The 24,872-nt window shown below is 38.6% G+C and overlaps 2 protein-coding genes across 3 annotated transcripts in view; one reads left to right on the top strand and one right to left on the bottom strand.

Annotated features, from left to right (window-relative positions):
- Nucleotides 1–1,181: 1,181 nt before the first annotated feature.
- larp4b (La ribonucleoprotein 4B) lies at nucleotides 1,182–19,489 on the bottom strand. 2 transcript variants are annotated; one of them, XM_051686798.1, is made up of 17 exons: nucleotides 19,380–19,489; nucleotides 14,721–14,859; nucleotides 9,808–9,955; nucleotides 9,538–9,693; nucleotides 9,291–9,372; nucleotides 8,717–8,853; nucleotides 8,472–8,575; nucleotides 8,267–8,377; nucleotides 8,111–8,164; nucleotides 7,797–8,003; nucleotides 7,540–7,646; nucleotides 7,129–7,374; nucleotides 6,947–6,995; nucleotides 6,362–6,544; nucleotides 5,581–5,714; nucleotides 3,995–4,094; nucleotides 1,182–3,331 (listed from the first exon to the last, which is right to left on the bottom strand). In XM_051686798.1, exons 2-17 carry the CDS (start codon nucleotides 14,805–14,807, stop codon nucleotides 3,077–3,079), a joined length of 2,160 nt encoding a protein of 719 aa, XP_051542758.1. In that variant the 5' UTR covers nucleotides 14,808–14,859; nucleotides 19,380–19,489; the 3' UTR covers nucleotides 1,182–3,076. The 2 variants fall into 2 exon arrangements, with proteins under 2 accessions (XP_051542758.1, XP_051542757.1); XM_051686797.1 differs by lacking the exon at nucleotides 19,380–19,489 and adding an exon at nucleotides 17,246–17,664.
- The window catches only part of LOC127434227 (cohesin subunit SA-1-like), a 31,448-nt gene continuing 25,168 nt past the window's right edge, over nucleotides 18,593–24,872 (top strand). The window contains exon 1 of the mRNA XM_051686795.1: nucleotides 18,593–18,755. The gene's annotated coding sequence lies outside the window, so the exon portion shown is untranslated. The remainder of the gene's footprint in view (nucleotides 18,756–24,872) is intronic.

The following is a 24,872-nucleotide window of genomic DNA, read 5'->3' as shown; positions in this document are numbered from 1 at the left end:
AAGATACAAGAAAATATAAACAACATGCAAACGGCATGCCATTTAATTTCAGGGCATTTTAAGAGGCTTCTTGGAACTTGAGCTGACACTGTAATACACCAGTAAATGTCACCACCAATAGAATAGAGAGTGAGTTCCAAAAGTCTGAGACCATGGGTTTTTATTTATTATTATTTAAACCCATAAAATGAAATATTTAATAGTCTGCACTATTTCTAGCCCACTAATCAAATGTAAGCAAATTGTGAAATTGGCCATGTAAACATCTTTGCAAAGGTCAGATTTACTTGCTTCCATTGATTCACACAAGATGCTCGTGGAGTCCATGCCAGTTTGAGTGCATGCTGTAAGAGGGAAATAGCAATTGTAAGACATTCATGTACATTTTTCAATTCACATTTTCACTGAAATTGTGCTGACAATATATTTTGTAATGAACATTCTTGTATTGAGTTAGCAAAATACAAAATAGAAGCATTTGATTTTTGGACCTGCTAGCCATGCTGATGATTATATTGCATCTTCAGCCAGAGGTTACTGAAGTATATAAAAAAATTACACATAAAAAACTTGAAAAGAAAAATTTGGAGAGTCCTTTTATACATATGGTGGTATATTCTGTTTGCTTTTATGTCAAACAAAGTTGATCTCAATGGAGAATTGATGCTTATATTATGCCACCTTGTGGATCAACTTATGACCACAGGATCTTATGGCAAAGTATGAGATGGAAACATGACACACACAACAACAAACAAAAAACAACCCTACTTAATTAACATCAGGTTTCTCATTAACATTTATTTTTTTTTTTCCCCATACATTTTTCTCAACTAATTTTAGGGTACCTTTTTAACATTTTCCAATTATTTACATCTGTACAGAGAAAGCACACACATCTGATTGTACACATGTACTACAGCTCAGACTACAAGCATTTACACAGAGGAGAACAAAATGAAAATTCCATCTCAATCCCAAAAGTATTGTGCTACACAAATGTAGTGACGGAGTCTTTGTGACACCTCTACCACATCATCTTTTTCATCACTTTAGGAATTGAAAGAAAAATAAAATAAAAAATAAACTCCAAACTGTCATCTAAAAAGTTAAGGCAGAGACATTTTTTCAAGTTTAAATAAAATTCAAGTCTTCAAACATTGTTAATTTATATGTGATGGTTCTTTTTTTTTTTTTTTTAACATCTTCAGAGCTTTATGTAATGAAATCTTAATTACTTTGAAACATGGTATGCTTTGTTTATTGATGGAAAAACAATCAGTTGCATTCTCAGAGTCCAAAAATTAACATAGAGATTTTTTTTTTTGATTAACCAAGGAACAAATTACTCACAGGGAAGATACAAGAGAATATAAACAACAGACAAACGGCATGACGAACATCTCAAAGCATTCTGCACATGCTCCACGCTGCAGGAAGACATCAAAACAAGAAACTGTCTCGCTCCACCCAACACGATTTCAAACTGATGGGCAATTGAACTAATGACCAATGAACAGAATATGCATGAACGAGGGGCAAGTCAAGTGTGTGATATGTACACAAAATACAAAGTCTGCATAAAGGAGAAACCCCAGAAAAACAGCGCTGGTCCATGTGTGCTGAAGGCTCAGATCTTTTCGTTCTTTATGTATGCGTCACTATATAAATGTACATGATCCCACTCTTTTAACTGTGGTGATATGAAAGCAAATCGGTGAAGATCATAGGATATATGTTGGTGCATGTCGATGTCTTTCCCTCCATTAATATAGATTAAAGCACCAAATTAACCATGTGACGAAACCTAGCACAACACCAGGATAACAAACAAACAATAATAATAGCCATCTATCATTTAGATCACAGCAGACTAGGCACATGAACACACTTCCCCTCACAACCTGAGGACTTTGCAGTGTGAAGATCTTCCAGAATTTAAAGGGATAATTCACCCAAAAATGAATCATTTTCTCACCCTTATGTTGTTCCAAACCATTATGATTTCCTTCCGTGGAACACAAAATGAGATGCTATTCAGAATGTTACAGATCGGCTCAGTCACCATTCACATTGCATCTTTTCCATACAGTGAAAGTGAATAGTGATGAAGACTGAACATTCAACCGATCATCTCCTTTTTTCTTTCAGTCATATGGGTTTGGAACAATATGAGGGTAAGCAAATGCTGCCAGAATTTTCATTTTTGCGTGAACTATCCCTTTAATGATGAGGCATCAGTCCAGATTCTTCCCAAACAAATGGTAAGAAAAAACAAAAATGAGAAAAATATACAGCAAACTAACGTGTGCCATTAAAATGTTAAAAAGAAAAAAGCCAAAACATAAAATAAATCATGCACACAAGAACAGGTATACATACACCTGCTACAATAATCACATTAGTACAATTGATAGAGGATTAGCATGTAAAAAAACAAACAACATTTTTTTTTATTCAGAGCTCAAAAAAATCACTCCAGTGCCGAAACATCCAAACGTAAAAACAGAACACACAAAACAGATTTACACGAAAGTTTCACTCATGCAGTTGTAATGGCCGGGACCGCTGAGCGCGCTGTAGAGACACATGTACAGAATCGCGCACAATAAAGTCAGTACCAAGACACTAAAGGTTAGCAAAAATGATATACATATGAATTAAAAAAAGAACACAAATGTAAGCGTTTCAGGATCAGCACTATCCAAAAATCCGTATTTCTTCCCAACAGCACTATTTGAAGTTTAAACAACAGTTTGAACAAAAAAAAAAAAAAGTGTGAGCTCTGACAAAACATTTTTAAACATAGTTAGTTAATCTCCAACTGGTGCTGGTTCACTCCAATTTTCCTTGGAAAACAAACAAAGACCTTGTTAAGGAAACCAAAACGACAAAAAGGACAACAAAAATGCTCAGAGAACCCTTCACGCACAAGTGCTTTTGTCTGTAGGCCCTGATTCCAGTGACAACTTGTCAATGTGTGCACTCATAGAGAGACTGTGAGATAAGAGGGACTTTTGAGCAGCCCCAACAAAGAGTTTTCATTCCGTTCAGTCCAGGAAGCAGAGCCGAGCTCTCAGGATTGGTGGACGGAAGCTGTCGTGCCTCCGCTCGCTCGATCTCCAGCGTTCTGATGAGATGTTATTGTCTCTCGGGGACAAGCCGCCGCAGATTTGGCAGGTGCAGGCTCTCTGCATCTGCGTTCTGCGGAGTCAGGAGGCTTGATGTCTTCAGCGGTGGAGCTGGGAGGTCGGGGATCTGCTGACGGCTGCTGTGTTGGTGCCTCTCGTATCCTCTGACAGATCTCTGCGTAACTTGGCTTCCGGGGCTCCTGGCCAATCACAATAATCAAATGAATCAGTCAAATTAGGGCAACAATCTTGTATCCTTACATTGGGAAAACCATGGCATAAATCATGGCAATTCTTTGTAACTGAAATCTATGGTGACAAGGCACTTTCAAAGGTATTTTATAATAAAAAATAAATTTAAAAAATCCCATTTATTTCAGGGTTTTTTTTTCCTTCTTTTCTTCAAATTGGCTCTGGCCCCTTCCAAAGAGTTTGTACTGAGTTCAATGTTGTGTGTGTACAAAGGCATAGCATTAACTATTCAGCCTTGTACAAGGGTAGGATATTTTGACAAGTCTGTCATCAAAGATTTTGAGTCAATCTGAAGGAGCTGACGCAATTACTCCACACTGTTTATTTATAGACCTGTGTGGCATAGTAGTTGCAAATCTATTAAGTCATTGGGTCATGATGAGCCCCTGCAAAAATGTAATCTTTAACAAAACAAGCAATATTGCACACTCAAAATAACAAATGACGATATTATGGCAATTTAACAGGTTTCATTTGTGACCGTAGCTATAGTCCTTCTGTACAAGTAATATAAGAACACCAAAACTCAGTGGAGATTAGAAGAAACAGAAAAGGCCTGATTCCAACCACATGCTGAAGCTATCTGGAAACTCAAAGTAGAGAACACTCACCGTCACTGGATTGCTCAGTGGTGCGGTTTTAGCAGCGTGTGTAACTGAGAATTTCTCTAGAGGTGTTTGCGTCTCTTTAGGTTTTTCTACAGGTATCAGGCTGTAAAAACACAAAAACCAAGCAGTCCACATATTAAAAGGGTCCATATTGGGTGCTTGTGTATATGTACAGTGCATCTGGAAAGTATTCACAGCGCTTCACTTTTTCCACATTTTATTATGTTACAGCCTTACTCCAAAATGGATTAAATTAATTATTTTCCTCAAAATTCTACAAACAATACCCCATAATGACAACGTGAAAGAAGTTTGTTTGAAATCTTTGCAAATTTATAAAAAAATAAATAAATAAATAAAAAAAAATGAAAAAAAAATCACATGTACATAAGTATTCACAGCCTTTGCCATGACACTCAAAATTGAGCTCAGGTGCATCCTGTTTCCACTGATCATCCTTGAGATGTTTCTACAACTTGATTGGAGTCCACCTGTGATAAATTCAGTTGATTGGACATGATTTGGAAAGGCACACACCTGTCAACACAAACAAGTTAACAGTGCATGTCAGAGCACAAACCAAGCCATGAAATCCAAGGAATTGTCTGTAAGACCTCCGAGAGTACTTATGTACATGTGATTTTTTTTTCTTTGTTTTTTATTTTTAATAAATTTGATTTCAAACAAACTTCTTTCACGTTGTCATTATGGGGTATTGTTTGTAGAATTTTGAGGAAAATAATGAATTTAATCCATTTTGGAATAAGGCTGTAACATAAAATGTGGAAAAAGTGAAGCGCTGTGAATACTTTCCGGATGCACTGTATATGTATATATATATATATATATATATATATATATATAAAAATCACAAAACCTTTAAAAGCTGCTATATTCGACGACTTTTTTTTTTTTTTTTAAATATCACGCATAATTTCCCTACTACCTGACAGACATCACTGAAATAGGTGCACTGAGAAATGACACCCGTCTATGTGACTGCACTATGTTGTGTAAATAGTCTCATCATTGCATCATTTGTGCATTGTGTGGGCTAAATCAACTGATGTTTCTTAAATTATTACAATTTCAGGTTGTTTCTTTTTTCTTTTTTTTTCTCCCCCAATTTGGAATGCCCAATTCCCAGTGTGCTCTAAGTCCTCGTGGTGGCGTAGCGACTCGCCCTAATCCAGGTGGCAGAGGACGAATCTCAGTTGCCTCTGCGCCCGAGACCGTCAATCCGCGCATCTTATCACGTGGCTTGCTGAGTGCATTACTGCGGAGACGTAGCACATGTGGAGGCTTCACGCTATTCTACGCGACATCCACACACAACTCACCACGCGCCACACCGAGAGCGAGAACGACATTATAGCGACCACAAGGAGGTTACCCCATGTGACTCTACCCTCCCTAGCAACTGGGCCAATTTGGTTGCTTAGGAGACCTGGCTGGAGTCACTCAGCAAGTCAATACTCGCTGAGATACACAGGCCCCATTTCAGGTTGTTTCTAAAACATTGTATGCATTCAGAAGACTATTCAGTAAGACTATGAACTTCACTGAGAAATATCAGAAGGAAAACACACTTTGAAAGGACTGGAGAGGGCGAGTGTTGCTGGTCCACCGGGATCTGAGCAGCAGCAGGGGCAGGAACTGCCTGCACGGATTCTTTGGGGGTTCCTGAGATCACACGGCTGGTGACCACATCCTTATTTAGAGGCTGTCGAGAGACAAAGGAGCCTCTGTGAAACCTCCTCAGGCAAGGACAACATGAACAAATATAACAGCTGGACAGTTTGACCAGGAACTCACACAACTAGACACACACACACTAAAGCACACAAGACACCCAAGGGCCTGTCATGATTTTGACTGACAGCAAGGTCTGCTGTGAAACATTGCATTCCATACTTGGTGCAAGTTAAGTGTTCAATCAAAACCCAGCACATTCAGTTACCTTCTCTAGATCTCAAATCATTTACAGGGAATATTTAAATTCTGTCATCATTTACTTATCCTTATGTTGGTCCAAACCCATATGAACACAAGGAAATGTTAGGCAGCATGTTCATATCGGTTATCATTCACTTTCATTGTATGGAAAACGGATGCAATGAAAGTGAATGGTGACGGAGGCATTCTGTCTAATATCTCCTTTTCCTTGCCACTGAAGAAAGAAGTCATATGGGTTTAGAATATTATGGAGTAAAAGACAATTTTCATTTTTGGGTGCACTATCCCGTTAAGCCTGAAATGTTTCTCTTCCACTTTTTATTTTATTTTTGATGCTGCAGTGGCCAATAAAAGACCCACATCAAAACGAACACATAAGACTGATTATCTCTATCCGATTATCTGATTATCAACCTTATCTTTAACCGCTCCAGTGACGACGTCAGACAGTCGGTTGTCAAGGCTGTTTTCAGTTTTAACTTCAGGCTTTAGATTTCCCGCAGCTCCAGGCAGAGGAGGGAAGCTAGATAGTCCCAGCTCAAAGCTGGGAGATGGAGTGCGCTCCTGAGCAGGAGGGGGCGACTGTGTAGCAGCTCTCTGTCAAACACAGACATGAAGAAAAACAATAGAGTTGTAACATAGACAGCGAACTGAGCTCGCAAATACACTGGCACACCTACCTATAACTAAATCTGCTGCGGTAGAAGTTTTTCAAAATACACTTTCTGTATTACCTGAACAATTTTCTCTTTTTTTTTTTACGAAGCTCATGTTTAAATTTCTACAAACGTGAGCTACAACATGAATCAAATTAATTTTGCTAAGTCACAGCAAAAGGTGAATATCAGCGGTTGGCCAATATATCGCTTTTGCAAATTAATTGGCACCGATAGCTGCTTTTGTTACTGTAAGTTATATTTAAACTGCTGGTTAAATCTTAAAGTTGAAAATGTCGCAAACTGAAAAAGGTTAAAAACTCCTGATATAGAAATAACATACTGGAAACTTGTTGTCATCCCTCCTTTTTCTGTATCCATAGCCACCTCTCCTTCAAAAGAAACAAACACAAGAAAGATTAAGCACCAAGGAATAAAATGCCACCATTTCATATGGAAACTATGCTCTTGACTTCTGCCAATTTAAATTTTGTTAACCTCTGAATAAATACACAGCATTGTTACCTTCCACGCCCTGTGTTCAGTGAGTAATCTGCTCCGTTCACCTCCATTCGTCCACTTCCCAACTGGTCCCGGCGAGAAAAGGCCGGACCGCTTGGTAATCGAGGTCGGCTAGCCAAGTGATGAGCTTGTGGAGGGCGTGTCCCATTGGGGACTCTCTCTGAAGGGAAGGTGGGGAAAGCAGCAGGGTTCTCCAGCAGACTGGTTCCACGTTCTGCTGTGAGACGAATGTGTGTTTTGTTGTGGCTCCTATCCAGATGAAGGGGGGGGGGGGGTTATTAACAACTTTGACTTTGAAAAAAGCTCTTCAAAAGAACAAGGATCAAACTATAATGTTGCACCAAATTTAAGGCTATGTAAACAAACGCCACTGCTGAGAGCAGCTTTACAGATGTCTAGGAAACAAAAAAGTACCTGTTTCGAGGTGCATATTGTCTGACAGTTAAAGGAGAAGAGGCTGATTTAAATGTCGGAGAACCAGCAAAACCATTAATGAACGCAGGGCTGGGAAAAGGAGTAACCTGTTGGTGAAAAAGTGGAACCTGATAAGCCATTAACATTATTTAATAAAGATGTTCTACACGTGTGAAACAGTCCTGCATCTCTTCAAAAAATTATTCACAACCTAGCTAGAGGTTTCTCTGATCTAAACAGAAGGGCACGGCACTAACCAGTGTGGGGTCCAGGTAGCCCTGGGTAGCAGACCAGCCCTGAGGAGTCACTAGTCGATAGAGTGGGAACTGTTGCTGTGCTCCATACACAGGTGGGATGTAGTAAGGGGTGTAGCGCTGTTGGACATTTGAGGACACGTCCACTGCCCGATATCCATTCTTTGGCACAAAAGTGTTGACGGCAATGGCCTTAGCCTTTATTCTAGCCTAGAATGCATAGGAGATGGTCCTGAGTGGTATTCGATTGCATCAAATGTCTATATGTACTGTATATTCTATGATATCACCTAGACCTATGCAGTAGTGCACTCTACCTTTATCGGCTTTCCTTGAAAAGTTTTCACCTCTTCTCGTAGATACTGATATGCCTGAAAAAGTGATGTATGCTGAAGCTTAGTAACAGCAAGGTAGGAATATTAAAAATCCTGATCTTAAGTGATCAAATCAGGGGCAATAAGAGAGACATTTACCAGCTGAGCATCAGCCTCCGATTCAAAGGTGATGAACCAGTTGTCGTTGTAGGCAAACTCACAATTGATGAATTTGGGCAAGTTATCACTCTTAAAGAGCGCTTCAACTTCCTGTAATAGCCAAAAATGTCAAAACAAAAAAGGATCATAAACAGAGCATTAAGATGCTATTGAACAAGAGACGTGTGATGAGCATGTTATGTACCTCCAGAGGAGTGGCCTCAGGAACCTCTCTGAGAATCACGATACAGCGATTCTGATTGGGCCGTACTTTCTCTCCACATTTGTCCACTTGGACAAGAGGAAGTGCTGATGAGTGAGCAATGCATCAGTGTCAGACCAAACCAAGCCCACTTTGAGATTCAAAAACAAAATGCCACACTGCAACCCAAAGAATGGGCAAAGTTCTGGAATTCCATGTTTTCAACAGTTATAACTGTTAAGACTCACTTTTTAGTATGTCTGCAATGAGATCCACATCAGTGGTGAGTTTCTTGACTTGATCGAGGTTTGCCAAAGTCACTATTGGCACATACTGGTCACTGTCCATTTGCGAGATGAGGTACATGTCGTTGGCGAGATTCTCCCTGGAAGAGGAAAGAGCCTGGTCATCAAACAGACACCAACATTGATTCAATGTCCTTAAAAACAGATGCTTCTAAGAGTGTACATACAGTTTTCATAAAATTCTGATTTGTTAAGCACACCACAGATATTTTAATGTGCAAACACTTCATCGCAGCAACTCAAATTTTCAATCACAACAACTCAAAGATTTAACAGCGCAACAGTGAACAAACATAATTTACTTCATTCAGGTCTTGCATACAACTAAATTTTTAAAGATATATTACGCTTGGTTTGAAAGTCACACCTCTAAATTTAAGGAATCATTGCAGAGTTACATTCCACAAACAGTCCATGGTTTTTAAAACAAAGCATATGGCAAAAAGCCTTGATTCAGGGCCAGCGCACCCAGCAAGGCCAGCTCAATCTGATCAGTTGTGAAGATGCTAGTAATTACCTAGAGAGGCAGAACTCCAGTGTCACCTTTAACTGTTCTCGAAGGTCTTCAAGCTGGCTGGAGGAGTTGGAGTCATCCACTCCTGCACAAAAGAACAAATGAATCAACTGATCAGTTACTTAGGAATGATATCATTAAATTGAACCCTTACTGACTGATTACAATGTCTTGCATAGTAAAACTGTAAACAACTGAAATAAAAAGCAAGGTGACAACAGTGAACAGAAGAAAACAACAAAGCTATTACCTTTCATACTGGTGCTCTGGTTTGACACAATGCCCTTCTCACTTGCTGAGCTTCCCATGTACACTGATTCTGGCTGTGCTGCAAATGGCAGTCCTACAGAGGTAGATACCTGCTGTTCCTCATTCCAGTTCCCTTTGTTTTCACTGCAGTTGTAACCTAGCATGGACAAAATAATAGATAAACTTTTCCACACTGATAAATAATGTCTGTACAAACAGAAATCTGTGCACAATAATTTTCCACTACTATAGTAGTTCTATGGATGTTTACCTCCTGAGACGGTGTTTGATGGGTCATCGTCCGCTTCTACCCATGACTGTTGAGAATCTGTGCAGGTTGGAGCAGAGGCCTCCAGTTTAGGTATGTAATTGGCCCATGCCTTTGCATTGGGATTAAGGTCTGAGATCTTTGAGGAATCCTTAAAAATTAGAAAAGGAGTTATATTTGTGTGGTTTGTCTGTTGACCTGTGCGTAATTAAATTCAACCCATAGTTGAGTGACTACCTAAACCAATGCCTTTGAATTTACATTTCATATTCAACCGTCATAGATACAGAGGCTCCAAAAAAAATTTGGACAGTTAAGCCACACTTAATTTATGAATGTCATTGCCGTAGAAACTATATCAAACCAAGTTGCAACTATAAACAAATGACGTTAGATGTTTTCTCAGCACTAACTTGATTTAGCCAATGTAATTTTTAGTAGATGTGTTAAGTCAATTACCCTCAACATTCCTAGTACACCCTAACATTCACTATGAACATGTTCCACTAAGTTTGACAACCAAAAAGTGTCCAATTTTCTTAATTTTGAGTATGGGTCTTGTTTTAGAATTTAAAACCTTAAACATCTTTGTGCTTATTTCTTTAATAAAAATGGCACCTGGTTTGAATTTTTTATCATCTTATGCAATGACGCTCATGCATTTTAAGCGTGATTTAGGTATTCAAATACACTGTATAACCAGGCAAAACAAGCTGGCAGAGTGTACTCACAAGTTCATTTTCACTTGAAGTATTTTGCCAGTCCCATACACAAGACCCTTCAGTCAGTAATAGATTATAAGGGTAGGGTGCTATAAAAGCCATAGAGTTCTCGAAATATTCAGGGCCAACAATGGGGTCAGATTCACCATTCTGCACAACTATGTTTGTCTCACAGTCAGTTTGGTCCCACGCTGACACCAACGCACATGCCTCCATTTGGTTATCAGAAAACAGGGTATGTGGATCTTCGGCCCACACCGGAAGGCAGTGACTAGAGTCCACATCATCGTTCAACTCCGATTTCCCAAGAATGTCTGACACCATATTCAGCATAACTTGCTCACCCTCCATTTCGTCTATGCAGACCAAGCCCTGAAGGTTTTCCATCGGCTCAGAAACAGTGAATTGATCGTTATTGAGAAAATATATCTCATAAGATGGTGTGGTGGCATAAATGTCCAGTTGGTCAGGCTCTACTGGTAAAGGAATTGCCTTATTTACATAACTGGCCTTGTCACTCACGTCATTAACGCTGACTTTCAAACCAGACTGATAAAAGTCAAGGGCTCCAAGTCTGCTAATAGAAGAGTCACAAGCTAAAAGTTGGGAACCAAGAAGCTTGGTTGTTCCAGAATACTCACTGGATGCAAAATTGCTGCCATGGCCTTTTATGTCACATGACTGCACCTCTCCAGTTTCAAGTGACAGTTCTGCGGCACTCATGAGAGGAAGGCAGGAGTGAACAACAGTTCCTCCCATTTCAGAGCCAATCACACACGTGTCAGGAAGATCTTTGTGTTCCTGACAGGATGTAATTGAAGATCTTATTGTGTCATTGGCTGGCTGTTGTGAAGAAGGGTCCAGGGACTTGCAACAGCTTTTATTTTTCATGCAGTTTGACAATAAAGACCAATCAAGGCTCCCTAATACTGCAGTTTGTACATCACTGCCAACCAAACAAACAGATTTCAAACAGTCATTGTTGTTATTCCCATCATTTTGGCAATTAGGCAGCTCCAAAGTTGGTATGTGTCCCTGCGGTTCAAGCTTGTCTGTTTTGCCATCATCTGCACATAAACAAATCTCTTTCAGTCCCTTCTGTTCATCCTCACTGAAGCATTTGGTGGCAATATGCATCTTCTCGTCATGTTGTAAACAAGTCTCTCCTATTTCATTGTCCATGACTTGCTCTTGTGCTGCTGCGTGCAATTCAGCTCCCACCTGTATTAAAGAAAGTGCAATGCTTTCTGGATTTCCATTATTACATATATTATTGTGTGTTTTGTTTTCAACTCGGGTGGCATCACTTTGAGAGTGATGCTTCTCCACAGGACAGTTAGAATTGGGTAAAAGCAGAGTATCTGTGCAAACATCATTATCAACAACAGAGCTTGTGTTTTTCATAAAACTTTTGAGATCACCTTGACTGTTTTCTTCACATTTACCTATGACTTCCTGCAACTGCTCAATGTTCAAGGTGTCCACAAGAGTGTTCGTGGGCAGCTGAGATGACATGTTACGGACACACTGTTTGACATTTGCAAAATTTGCATTTGGTTCTACATTCTGTTCCCTGTTTTGAACGTCACAAGATTGCGAGACAATACTTGTCTTGTCAATAGGAAAAACACAGCAATCGTAGACATCTCTACTGAAAGTCAATCCAATCTCCTCCTCTTCAACATTAGAAGTGTGGTAGGCATCTACACAAATTCCTTCCATTTTTGCATGAAGTGGATTCCTGAAATATTGAGGCACATGACCAACTTTGAACATACCAAATTCAGTTGTCTGCCCTTCTTCACTTTGCAATGTACTACACTGGCAAGGATTCCTAATGAAATCCCGCGCTACCATTTGTCTTGGTTCAACTTCAGTTCTGTGAGAGCCAGGTGATTCTGACAGGCTGTCCACTTTGTCAGAAACCAAAGGAATTGGACAGGGACTAAGATTTTCAACATCTCCAAAAGCATCTACAGAGGAAAGCCCTTGGTTCTCTATTTCATCTAACTTTTCTGATACAGTTATACTGGCAGCTGTAAGAGCATGTAACAGGTCCTGCTGTGTTTCTTGGTTAACTTTCCCAGTAGGGGCCTTCTTGGAAGCACACTGATGAGATTCCACAATACCTTCTTTCAGGCCTGAAGATCTGTCTACTCTGCCAAGCAAATAAATTGAATAATCAACACTATCAGAGACAATGTCAATAGGTGTCTTAACATTTAGGCTGATGGATTCTCTACAATCACTACTTAAACACCAATTTTCCTCAGATTCCAGTTCGACTTCCAACTCTGGAATGTCATCCAGAAGACTATTTAGGTCTTGCTGCAGTGGTCTCAAGATGCATTCATCCAAAACTCTGTTGTGCATGTCTGGTTTAGAGTTATGCACCAAATCCGTTCCCCTGTAACCAGAGCTACCATGAAGCTCTTGCTGAAATATGTCACCAGGCTCCCCCTGCAATAATGCAATATCTTTGCTTGACTTCAACACAGACATATGTATATTTTGTTCCAGCAAATCTGTGGAGTGTTGATCAATGGCATCCTCTAGAACACAAGTAAGATGACTTGCTTCCTTGTGACCATGTCCTTTACACATGTTTTCAACTGCACACATGTTTTCTGTACCTTCACAGAGACTGGAAACATTTTCAGATAAAGGGCTTTCATTTTCCTGAGCAGGAAATATTTTTAGATCTGGGAGGCCATGTACCTCATTTGGAAATGCCAAGTTTACTGGTAGACTTGTTAAACACTCTGTTGTGCTTCTCTCTAAGGGACATTGAACGGTTTGTTGTGTTGTGGTCATTTCACGTAAAGGGTCTGAACCTGATATTTTGTGGTCTCTTGGGAGTAATGAATTATCCAACAAAGGCTTTTCAGAAACAGCTGGTGTACTTGCGTACCTGACTGCGTCAGCCTGTGTCACAGACTGGTGCCCACACTCACTCCCAAGATCCTCTAAATCAATCAAGCAGATGCTGTAAAAACTCTGTACTTTTTTAAAGCCACGGTCAGTGATTAATAGCTCAGAATTTCCCTTCTCTGAGTCACACAGCTTAGCTAGGCCCCCACAGCATTTATTGAGTGTAGAGGTGGCCTGTTTTGAAGTGGGCACATGTTTTGATTGTTCCATGTCACCGTGTACATCCCACAATGCTTGTACTTGTTCCAATTTTGCAATAAGAGAGTCATCCAAGTGATGATCCTTTGAAATGTGTGGTGGACTGATGCCCCAAGTATCTTGTGGAAGGGTGGACTCTGAGATTGTGTTTTCACTCTTGTTTAAAACTCCAGAATGGGACTGTTGACTTTCACAAAACCATTTTGCTCTCTTGATGGCATTTTCAGCTATTCTCCATTTAACTGAATCCAGTGATTTTGCTTCCTTAATCTGGCTAATGCCTTTACTGTAATTGCCAATATCCGACGCCTCGTGGACAGGTAGGTCACCAACAGGTGCATCCCAAAATACTGCCCCTTCCTGTACACTGCTACCTCCCTCTTCAATGAGGCCCCGACTCGCTGACAAGTTTGTGGTGGAACTTTTACAACAGGCATCCAGAGCGGTGTTCACAGTCCCATTTCGACAAGGCTTCTCTTCGGCCAGATCAGCAACGGACCAAGCACAGTCTCTAACCTCTTCTTTCACTGTGGAACCCTCTGGAATCTCTGCCTGAAGAAGACTCGTTCTCTCGCTGACGAGGTTAGGATTCAGCTCTTTGCTGAAACAACACCCCATATTTTTATTTGTGAAAGAAGAAACGCCTCTTATTACCCACCACACAAAAACTTGAGTAGCTCCTCTCACAAGCTCCTCTGAGATGAAAAGAGAGACAGAGGCACATGCTATGCCTGCTTACCCCTTCCCCACACCCAAAATAGCACATTTAAATTTATACAAGTGACTCACATGGGCCCATCACTCAAACATGGAATCTCTCAAATGATTGGTGCAGTAATGGACACTGTACTTTGTACATTGTATGAATGGGATCAGCTACTTGGCACAGTCCCAAAACACAAGGGTGGTTCACACAACTCCCTGTGAAGCCTTTTCACAACACCCTAAGCCGAGCGGGGCATCTCTGCTCTTTCGTTAGCAGGTTTAAATGCCCTAATCACAATTCCTTGTGAAAACATAACTCATTCAGGGAGAATAACTGAGAATACATGGCATATACTTTACCAAAAGAGTAATCTCTTTCTCCTTTACGTCCTGTGACTGCTGCACCTGTGGCTCCACGATAGTTTTTCCTTCTTGGTCTGAAGTCATGAGCTGTCCAGGTTCTAGCTCCGTACGCAGAGCTCTCCAGACCACCAGGGAACTGTAAGTGACAGGGGGGCGGAAAAGATTAACAGATCAATCCAAATGACAGCATAAACACGTAAGATTCCTAAATAAAAAAGTTATAATACTATGCATTTTCCAAGACATTGAAAGTGACATCAAGGGAGAAAGTTAATACTTGTTTTTCTGCCAAAATTACACACATTCTGTATAATAATTCCAGTAACACTTTACAACAAGGTTGTATTAGTTTACATTAGTTAACACAATAGCTAACAAGAACTGACATTTAAAGCATTTATTAATCTAGGTTAATTTCTATATGTACCAATACATCTTTACATTAAAAGTTTAAATTCTTTCATTAATTTAATTTAAATTCTTTCATTAATTTCTCACCCTCATGCCATCCCAGATTTGTAGAGTATGACTTTTTCTTCTGCAAAACACAAAGATATTTAGAAGAATATCTGTAGGTCCATACAATGTTAGTGAATGGTGACCAAAACTTTGAAGCTCAGAAAAGCACATAAAGAAAGCATTACAATAATCCATATGATTGCCGTGGATTAATTCATGTCTTCTGAAGTGAATCAATCGGTTTTGGGTGAGAACTGACCAAAATTTAACTAATTTTACACTTTTAATCTTGATATCAGCAGTCTCCTTGACGATCATGATTTTAAGCTTGATTACACTTCATAGCACCATCTAGTGCTCTGTGCATGCATAAAGTGCTAGGAAGTGTAATCGAGCTTAAAATCATGATCGTGCCTAAAGCTTGCAATGGCAAGATGTACAGTGAAAAAGGAGTTATATTTTTGATCTGTTCTCATGCAAAATTGATTGGATCGCTTCAGAAGACCTGGATCAAACCTCTGAAGTCGTATGGAATACTTTGATGCTGCATTTGTTATTTCTTTAGCTTCAAAGTTTCGGTCACCATTCACTTGCATTGTGTGGACCTACAGAGCAGAAATATCCTTCTAAAAATATTTGTTTGTTTTTATTTTTGGGTGAACAATCCCTTTAATGCAATACGTAAAAACAATTAAAAACATGAAACAAACCATTACCCATTATTAATAAATGCTTTATGATACCAAATGCATTAACTAATGTTAACCAATAAAACCTTTTGTAAAGTGTTATTACAATAATACCCTGAAGTAGTTAATTAAAAAGAAAACATGCCCCCCAGCAATATGAAAAGGAAAGCCTTCCAGTTTGGGCAATATAGCTATACTTAGCTGCTTTAATCAGAGTCTTTTGAGTTGTTTTCAATTTAAACTGTACAGTAGAGCTGACTGGTCAATATCATGACTGTGGAAGCATTTTTGAATGAGCCGACATCATCAAAACCTACAAACACTCAATATGTTGAAAAAGGAACTATGTTGAAGACTGTTCGTGAAATACCAGACATCTTTAACTGGTTCCTGATTTGTGCTAGATTGTTGGCAAGATTGCATTCACAACAAACAACTTCTTTATCTATAGCCATATAAAGATGATTTCTAAAAATTGTCAAGTTAATCTACACTATACTTTCAAACAGCTATGTGGGTATATTTAGGTACACAGATATAAGCAATCCATACACATGTAATAAGTAACATTATTGCGCCATATACTTTGTAACAAATATTTGGTTCACTTAAAATCTAGAGATCAAGAAAACATTTTACAAACTAACCATCTGTTTGATCATGCTAAAGCCACAAACAAAAATACAATTTAAAAAAAAAAAAAAAAAACTACATTTGACTAAATTTAATTTCAGTCATGTCAAAAACTGATTCAGGCAGTCCTTTCAAATCTCATACATGAGGATGTTTACATTATGAGTGATCTCAAACATGTCATAGATAACCATAAAAACTGCAAATAAAAATTGAACGAAACAAAACGACGAGCAATAATCATATGCAATAATCATATGCAATAATCATATGCAAACTACATCCAATATGATGGAAAGCAAGATTCCAGATCAACTCTATCTAGAAGTGTCAACGCACATGAATGCTGCAGGCCAGACCCACTAACACAACAGACATCTGCTAGCTGAACAAGCCAAACTTGTATCACAAAACTCACTTCATACAACCAATCAAATATCAAAAACAACATTTTAAATCCACCACATCTCCAACTATTGGCCACCAAGCCTTAAATATCAATCTAATATGGCATGTTAACAGAAAGAGAGAAATAGTGTGTGTGTGTATGTGTGCATGTTAGCCTACGTGCTAAAGACTGGCAGATGGGAGCCTAAAGACAGTTAGCTCAACATGCTAACTTCAAATAGTGAATAAACGTTGCAGCTCTTCATGTGTGGATAAAACAATTACATAAAGTACACAGAGAAGAAAAGTGTGATCAAATAAGCGTCATATGCATTCACATAAGTTTCCACTCACCTGTATCTGCTCTCCGCACACGGGAGACTGCGGGCCCAAACGTCTCACTTCCACGCACAATACTTAGAAAAACAAATCTGCGCAGAAATCTCTGAAACCACGACAAAACGCCCAACGCCCTCAAATTACCACCAGCTCCTCGATATCAGGCCTGATAATAAACTTTAAAGGTCAGTTTGGTGATGTTTATGTGACTGGCTAACGAGAGGGAAACAACACGAGAGTGAATGCGTGTTATTCTTCAAAACGGCTTGAAACTCAGTGCGAGACATACGTGAAACTATAACTGTAGGTGCGACCTGAACTGACATATGATAAGGAACGGAACCACACGCCTCTGCCCTCCCCGTGTATCTGTGTCCAGAGTTCAGCTTCACTCTCTCGGCCAAACCGCACCGCGAGCTCCCGCCCAGAGCAGCTTTATGGACTAGCCCGCCCACTCTCTACTGCGGCCCTTTCAATAACTCAGAAGCTGCAGCTTCTACCATCTTTTGGCTGCACTTCAATGGGCCTTATCAATAGGGGGCGCCGAAACACATCAAATAGTTGCGCTGTGGAGTAAAATTATATAGGTTTCGGGACTAAAGTTGTTAATACACCTTTTTGGGAGTTATGATAATGTATAGATATTTCATATATTTTAATTTAAGTTATCTAAACAAGTATGTGGTGCATAATATGGGTAAATGTGTAAATGTTTTGCATTCAATTATCTTTATTGATGCACTTCAACCGCTTCTGCCCTGACAGACAACGAATGTAACCAATCAGAGACGCCACAGAGCAACACGTGACTCATGGATGTCTGAGTGGACGGTCTATTTCTCATTGAAAGATTCTTTGCCTCCGCCTGATTTTCTGCGGGATTTTTCGGTTGGTCGAGATATTGTACGGATACTCATAGCGGCCAAAAACTATTGCCGAGATTGATTTATGTTCTCAAGTGTTCTTTTGGAAGGATTTTCAAGGTGTTAAAAGATTTATCTTAAGTTAAAGACAGCTGTTTTAGAGCCAAACAGCCATCCTAGATATGTTTAAACCACTGAAGACATATGAAAGGCCCAGATACATTTCAGTACTTGGTAACAGTCCCTGAACATTTTTCCACAGTGCTGAAACAAACGCAAACTGAATGTGTCTTTACAATAATTATGATCATATGGATCCTTCATTAAAATAAACATTACATTGTTTCATTTACATGTATAGTTGACATTTAAATACAATAAAAAGTACGAACCAAAACTATTTTCTAGTCATGCACGGCTTTTATTTTTGCTTTGTGTTATATATCTTATGACCACCAGGAGGCGACCTCAGATCAGTCTCCCATTGCGCCATTTCGTTGCGGTAAAAGCCGCCAGATGGCAGTTTAGGATTGCTTCTCGCAGGAAAGGCGCGGTTCTTCTTCAGGTCTAATTTACAATATAAAAACATAAACTATTTAGTTAACGAATCGCGCCTTTTTTTACTGACGCGTGTCCCGGATGACCGTGTTTTAGCGGCAGAGGTGAGTTTGTGCGGGTTTTGCCAGAAATTCTGAATCTTTCTGTGGGGCGCGCGCTCACTGCGTAAATAGAGCTTGCATTAAAGATGGAGGACATGCGAGAGGGAGTGTGTGTATGTGTGTGTGCGTGCAGGGGGGGGATGGGATCAATTCTGGGAGGACAGCGAGTGTACGTGCCCCCCTGTCCTTAGTGGCACTGTCTTACCTCACACCCATGGCTATATTATCTTAATAAGCTGAGAAGCGTGTGATTTGGTGTGTTATTGCAGGGATGAGTGAGTGTGACATTATGCCTTCCTTCCGCCATGCACGCAGGCTGACAAGCGCGCGAGACTCTAAACTGCTGTTGTTCTCTGTATGATGATGCGCTCGTGCAGACTGGAGCTCGATTGAATTGTAACGTTTAATTTAATCACGAACAGTTAAGTTTCTCCAGTTTCCTACGCTTTCCCAAGTTGTCACTAATAGTGTGAAGTTCTGAATGATTAATGGTATTAAGGTTGGTGTTGGCTAAGTAGTTTAGGTCAGTAAAGTTAAACAGCTCCTCATCTTTGTCCAAAACACACACAACATAATTAAACTAACTGAGAAGAAAGTGTGGAATAGAAGGTACCAAGTTTTACTCACGGAGTTTAGTCATTCAAAGTCAGTTTTGCTCTATACTTTTATCTCTTGATGTCCAAATTTAGCGGGTAGTAGTAACTTCGTGGAGTTGTTTTTTTCTTTTTTCTTTTTTTCCTTCTCCATAAGCATAGGAGGAGTTTAGACACATTCATAGTTCATACCAGTTCATTCAGTGGCTTGTATGTGTTCACTGAACTCTTGAGGTTTTAAAAAAAAATCTTATGATGTTGTCATTTATTCATATTGACTACAAAATTATGGTTTTGCATTCATTCTTAAATTATACCACTTGGGAACATCAAAGGATAGTTCACCCTAAAATGAAAATTCTGTCATTATTTACTCACACTTGTGTTGTACCAAACCTGTATGAATTCCTTTCTTCCTTGGAACAATTTTGGTGAACAATCCCTTTAACGGGCTAGTCATCTTTGTTGTACAGTGAAGTAACTTTCATATTTGTAAAATGTAAACTTTAAGATTTATAAATAAATCCATCTGTGTCACAGATGAATATGGCATGGTGCTGATAATGCTTCAGGCCTTTTTGTTTCCTCAATTCTCTTACTATTTACTGTAAATGTAATACATTTAGCAAGCTGATGTATTGAGCCTGTAAACATGCACACCAATCATTTCAAAATCAGACAAAGCAAGAAAACTGCGTTCACGTGAGATTTAAAATAATTGAGTTGGTAGTGAATATAATGTGCATGGTGGGTAATAGTAAGAAGATTCAGAATGACACAAGAAATGCTGTTAGAGACACAGACATGCACTTGAAGAAGCACACTTTATTATATTTTTAAGAACCGATGACAGAAAAGCCATCTATGCACTGTCTTGTGGAACACGCGTATGTAAAGGGTTCTCACTTTTTCTTTATTTCAGTCTTCTGAAATTTATTATTTTTTTTTTTTTTTTTTGCAAGAATAGTATCAACTATGAGTGCTGCAAATGACCTCAGACCATCTCAGCTCAGGAGGTGCTTTGAGTTCAGTTCGCTTTATTTCCACAGAGCAGTTCGTTGTGAACGCAACTCTGTAGGGTCACTTTATATATAGCTCATACATCTGTGATTAAATCACAAAATAATACAAAAACATGTTCACCTTGAACCATGATTTATATTTCAGTGATTATTATCATCATTATAATTATTATGTTTACATTTATACATAGATCTTAATTTGTATTAGTAATTTTCTGTCTGTTGTCATAGACGGCGTGATGGTAAATGGAAAGGTGGTTATATATAATTTTTTATTTTATTTTTTGACCACTTCATTATTTTAATTGCTGTTTCGTTTGAAGTGCAGTTTGAATTTAGAAATGTCTTTTGGTTTAAGTTTTTCGTATTTTAAATAAATGAATTTAATTTTCCGTGCAAGAACACTCACCGATCCCTCAGCCAGGGGGGTTGACAGTGTAATTGGAAATTGTGAGAGAGAGAGAGATAGATTTGAATTTGAAGTTAGTTTTGTAGACAAAAATATAATTGTGCCAACATAATTTAATTACAAAACTAAAATTTTATAAAAACAATTTAAAAAAAGTTTTTGAAATGGATGACTTGGACTGAATAATTATGAAAAGCAGCCAGTAAGTGCCCAACATATAGATGGAAACAACTTCAATACTGTTTAAAAAGCATCCCAGGGTGATACCTCAAGAAGTTGGTTGAGAAAATGTCAAGAGTACATGTCTGCAAAATCTAGGCAAAGGTGACTACTTTGAAGATGCTCAAATATAACACAGTTTTGATTTATTTTGGATTTTTTTAGTCACAACATAATTCCCATATTTCCATTTCTATTATTCCATAGTTTTGATGACTTCACTATTATTCTAAAATGTGAAATAAAGAATGAGTAAGTGACCCTAAACTTTTGAACGGTAGTGTGTGTGTGTGTGTATGTGTGTGTGTGTATATATATATATATATATATATCTCGTGAACAGACTTCTGCATATCGCCCAGCCCTAGGAGGGAACAAAACAAATTTATTCATACACATTCAAAGTCATTACCCTTCCGAAGCAGCTTAACTGTGTCCTGGGATGAAAGGTAATAAAACACCAACATTAAACCCGCAACAACCCACAATATGTGATGTATTTGCCCGGACAACAAAATACCCAACCGGTAGCCCATGATGGAGAGAATGAACGGATGCAGTAGGTTCGTTGCCAAAGAGATGTTGCCCTTCACAACTGTTGAAAAACCATCTTTCAAAAAGTTGAACAACACACAATTTTATTGCACTTAATTTTTTTCTCCAGTTTCATTTGAATTTTTCGTTAAAATGAATGAAAAATAAAGTTCAAAGTTTGAAATCAAGCTGCCTTGCGTTATTGTGTAGGCTATTGCTTAACGAAAATTACCCCATAGTATCACTTAGCATCCAACCAGCGGTAATACCGGTGTTAGTCGGTTTGAACGTTAACACCGCACCGGTGTGAAAATGATGATATCGTGGCAAGTCTGTTGAGTTTTTACCTGCTTTTGATGTCAAACCGTGAAGAGTCATGCACACAACACATACGTATATTGGATAAGTCGGTAAGAATGCTGGTAAAGGTGTTGTTTACATGCAACATGAAATCGTGCTAATTGGCAAAAATCTACCTTTGTTGATCGGTAGATTCTGAAGCTGTTTTTGACCTTACACCGATAAAGACAATCCTTTTATTGCATTTACATGACCACACACACATTGTTCGGCACACAAAGTTGCACTCTAAGTGTTTTTTCATGTCGTCTTGGACTTACACTGACACTTAGGGGTGTGGATGCAGCAAAAGTTTCAGTTACTGATACCATTGTAGAAATTCACTATTCACAGTCAGCCATGATTAATTTAGTTCATGAGTGAAAGTGTCCAATAATAGAGTGGTTACTGTTATTAAGCGAGTAGTATTCAGCTGGTCATGTAATGCTAACATGGCAGCCCCCATGAGGGCACCCTCTCCATGTAGAATAAAACATCTTTTATAAGGTTACTGATATGACTGGAGTCTTCATCTCATAAGAGTGGTCATGATTTAATACTCGTGTTTCAAAATAACATTCAATTTCTTTAGGGGTAAAACTTATTTAATGAGGGGAAAATTACTGAGTGCACCTTTAAGCATAATCAGTATAAGAACTTGCATGTAAACGTGCTCATTTGTTTTAAATTAGTCTGCTTTTTATGGGTGAGATGTTGGCAGATCTCTGTAAATTCTGATCTTGGCACTGAGTAAGCGCTGATCTAGCCTTATTCAACTGTTTGTGCAGTTTCAGAGTGTTGATTCAGCTTTAAACCATGATAGTGCAGCACTATCATTCCTTTTAAATAGAAAGGAGTAGGCCATTCTTGACAGGGATGCATCAAATGAATGCTGTCTGAAGCTACGAGAAAAGATGTAGAAATTCGCCTCCAAGTGCATGCTTTACTTGATCAGAAATTTTGGTGTAATATACATAGCCTACTGTTTATATATAGCTATTTTGATTATACAGGTGGCATATCTTATGTTTGTTAGCCTGCAACACTCCCTCATCTGCGTAAAAAAAAAAAAAAAAAAAAAAAAAAAAAACCCTGCTATATTCCCTAGTAATTTTCAATAGTCTTATTTGGTTTATATACCTATGCTATTATAAAAGATGCTGTTTTGTATTGCTTTTCTGTTGCCTTTACATTTATTAATTTTGCAGATGTGAGTATCAGTACAGCTGAAGTGATTAGTCCCATAAAGAAGACTCAACAACGGTAGACAAGACATGCTGGAAAGTTTCAAAGTTAGCCAGAAAGGTACAGGCCCCTTGCTCTTTTGACCTGAGACTGTTGTGGTCAGGTTTTGAGGGGAATCTAGGCTATGTTGTTTGAAGAAAGTCACATTAAACAGATGTGGACACTTTAGCATTTGATATGCATAGTGTCTACACACATCACACAATCCAAACTTTGGTAATGCCTGAAAAAGTACTATCAATCTATGGCAAGCATCATATTTGGATGTTATTGGATTTACCACAGATATGCATTAGTCTTATTGTTTCTGTTTGTAGTGTTGCCAGGTACTTGATGACTATTTAAATACATCAAATGAAGGCTGTGGTTTGTAATTCTATCTCGACATCTTGCCGTAGTCAAGGGAGACTTAGTCGGCAAAATGTAAAATTGTTGATTTCATAATGGACTTGTGTTTTCTATTGCGTTGTCTGTTGTGACCATAAAAGACTGGTCTTTTCTTGTTTCTGTAATATGTTTCTGTTCTGGTGGATCTTGTCACATGGCAGTTCCTTGGCAAGCTTTAGCCTAAATGTGTGGATTTCATTATGCCTCACCTTTGTAGTGTGAACTTCAGTGCACGGCAGAAAAAACATATTAAGGACAGCTGCAGTTGGTGTATTGTGCTCTGTCCCACTGGAGAATTTCACAAGGAGACAGCCTCTCCTTATTACAATACAGGGCCAGATATGTTTGTTTGTTTGTTTGTTTGTTTGTTTTGCATTTAGTGTTCATTTAACTGTATTTTACACTAAAGGTAACCTTTTGTTGCAGGAAATGCCCATTAATACCATGTTTCCCCTATTTTGAAATAAGACTGTGTTATGAAATTCCCTCTAAAGACAGTCAAGAAAATATTCATTTTAGAAGTATTTTAGAAATGCAAGTGAAAATTCTAGAAACAGAGGATTTAGTAAGAAATTATTCTTGCAAAGCCATATGAATGGCTTGAACTACTGTGACTTCACCTATTAGTTGTAGTTATATGCCCTCTCTTGAGTGCCGGTGTTTTTGGCGAGCAATTTAGATGCCTGGCATGGATGTATTCCAGAAGGACTTGTTGCCATGGAAACACCCTCACTGTCAGTCATATGCTCCAATCGGGGCTTTTATTGGCTGTTGCTGAGATCAATGAAGGTTGCTTCAAGAGATAAGAAAAATATTGTGCTTCACATGTGAGATGAATAGTTTTAATTACAGAAGTGGATGTAAGTCATTTTCAAGCTGTCGTACAAATAGCGTTGTGTGAATCGCTTTTCTAGATTTTTTTTATTCCAGAACTTTGGTCAGTGTCGGTGTGTTAATGTATAGTTAGATTTACTGTATCAACTGTCCCTTGTTTTATGTTGTATGTGTATTGTTGAATTGTTTTATGCTTTCTTGGAAAATAGATTTTTAATCTCAAGGGATTAACCTGGTAAAATAAAAGTTATAAAAATAATAATAAAGTATTGCAAGTATTGTACTTTAGGCAAGCTCATACTTGGGGTTAGGGGATTTGAACAAAGTATTAAACTTCAGAACATAACCTGTCCCTCACAGTTTGTGCTGATGATGAAAAGGTCAGAATATCATTGAAACTTGATTGTGGGCTCTTTTTAAGGTTTGATTCGATTATGATTCACAAGCTCTTGATTTGATTCGGTTCTGATTTCAATATGATTTTATTCTGATTCATTAGGGTATATATCAGTTATAATGTCTATTGTGTTGACATGAA

Source organism: Myxocyprinus asiaticus, chromosome 44 (genome assembly GCF_019703515.2).
Source record: "Myxocyprinus asiaticus isolate MX2 ecotype Aquarium Trade chromosome 44, UBuf_Myxa_2, whole genome shotgun sequence".
Lineage (NCBI taxonomy): Eukaryota > Metazoa > Chordata > Actinopteri > Cypriniformes > Catostomidae > Myxocyprinus > Myxocyprinus asiaticus.
Note: the sequence above shows the minus strand (reverse complement) of the source record. Positions and strands in the feature narration are given on the sequence as shown.

What these genes read in the sequence shown, in the direction of transcription:
- larp4b (XM_051686798.1), bottom strand. Translation starts at nt 14,807, where the DNA reads ATGACTTCAGACCAAGAAGGAAAAACTATCGTGGAGCCACAGGTGCAG. An exon ending in ATCAAACACCGTCTCAGGAG is followed by an intron (nt 9,694 to 9,807) that starts GTAAACATCCAT and finishes TGTCCATGCTAG; the next exon opens with GTTACAACTGCAGTGAAAAC. An exon ending in CCAGAGCACCAGTATGAAAG is followed by an intron (nt 9,373 to 9,537) that starts GTAATAGCTTTG and finishes TCTTTTGTGCAG; the next exon opens with GAGTGGATGACTCCAACTCC.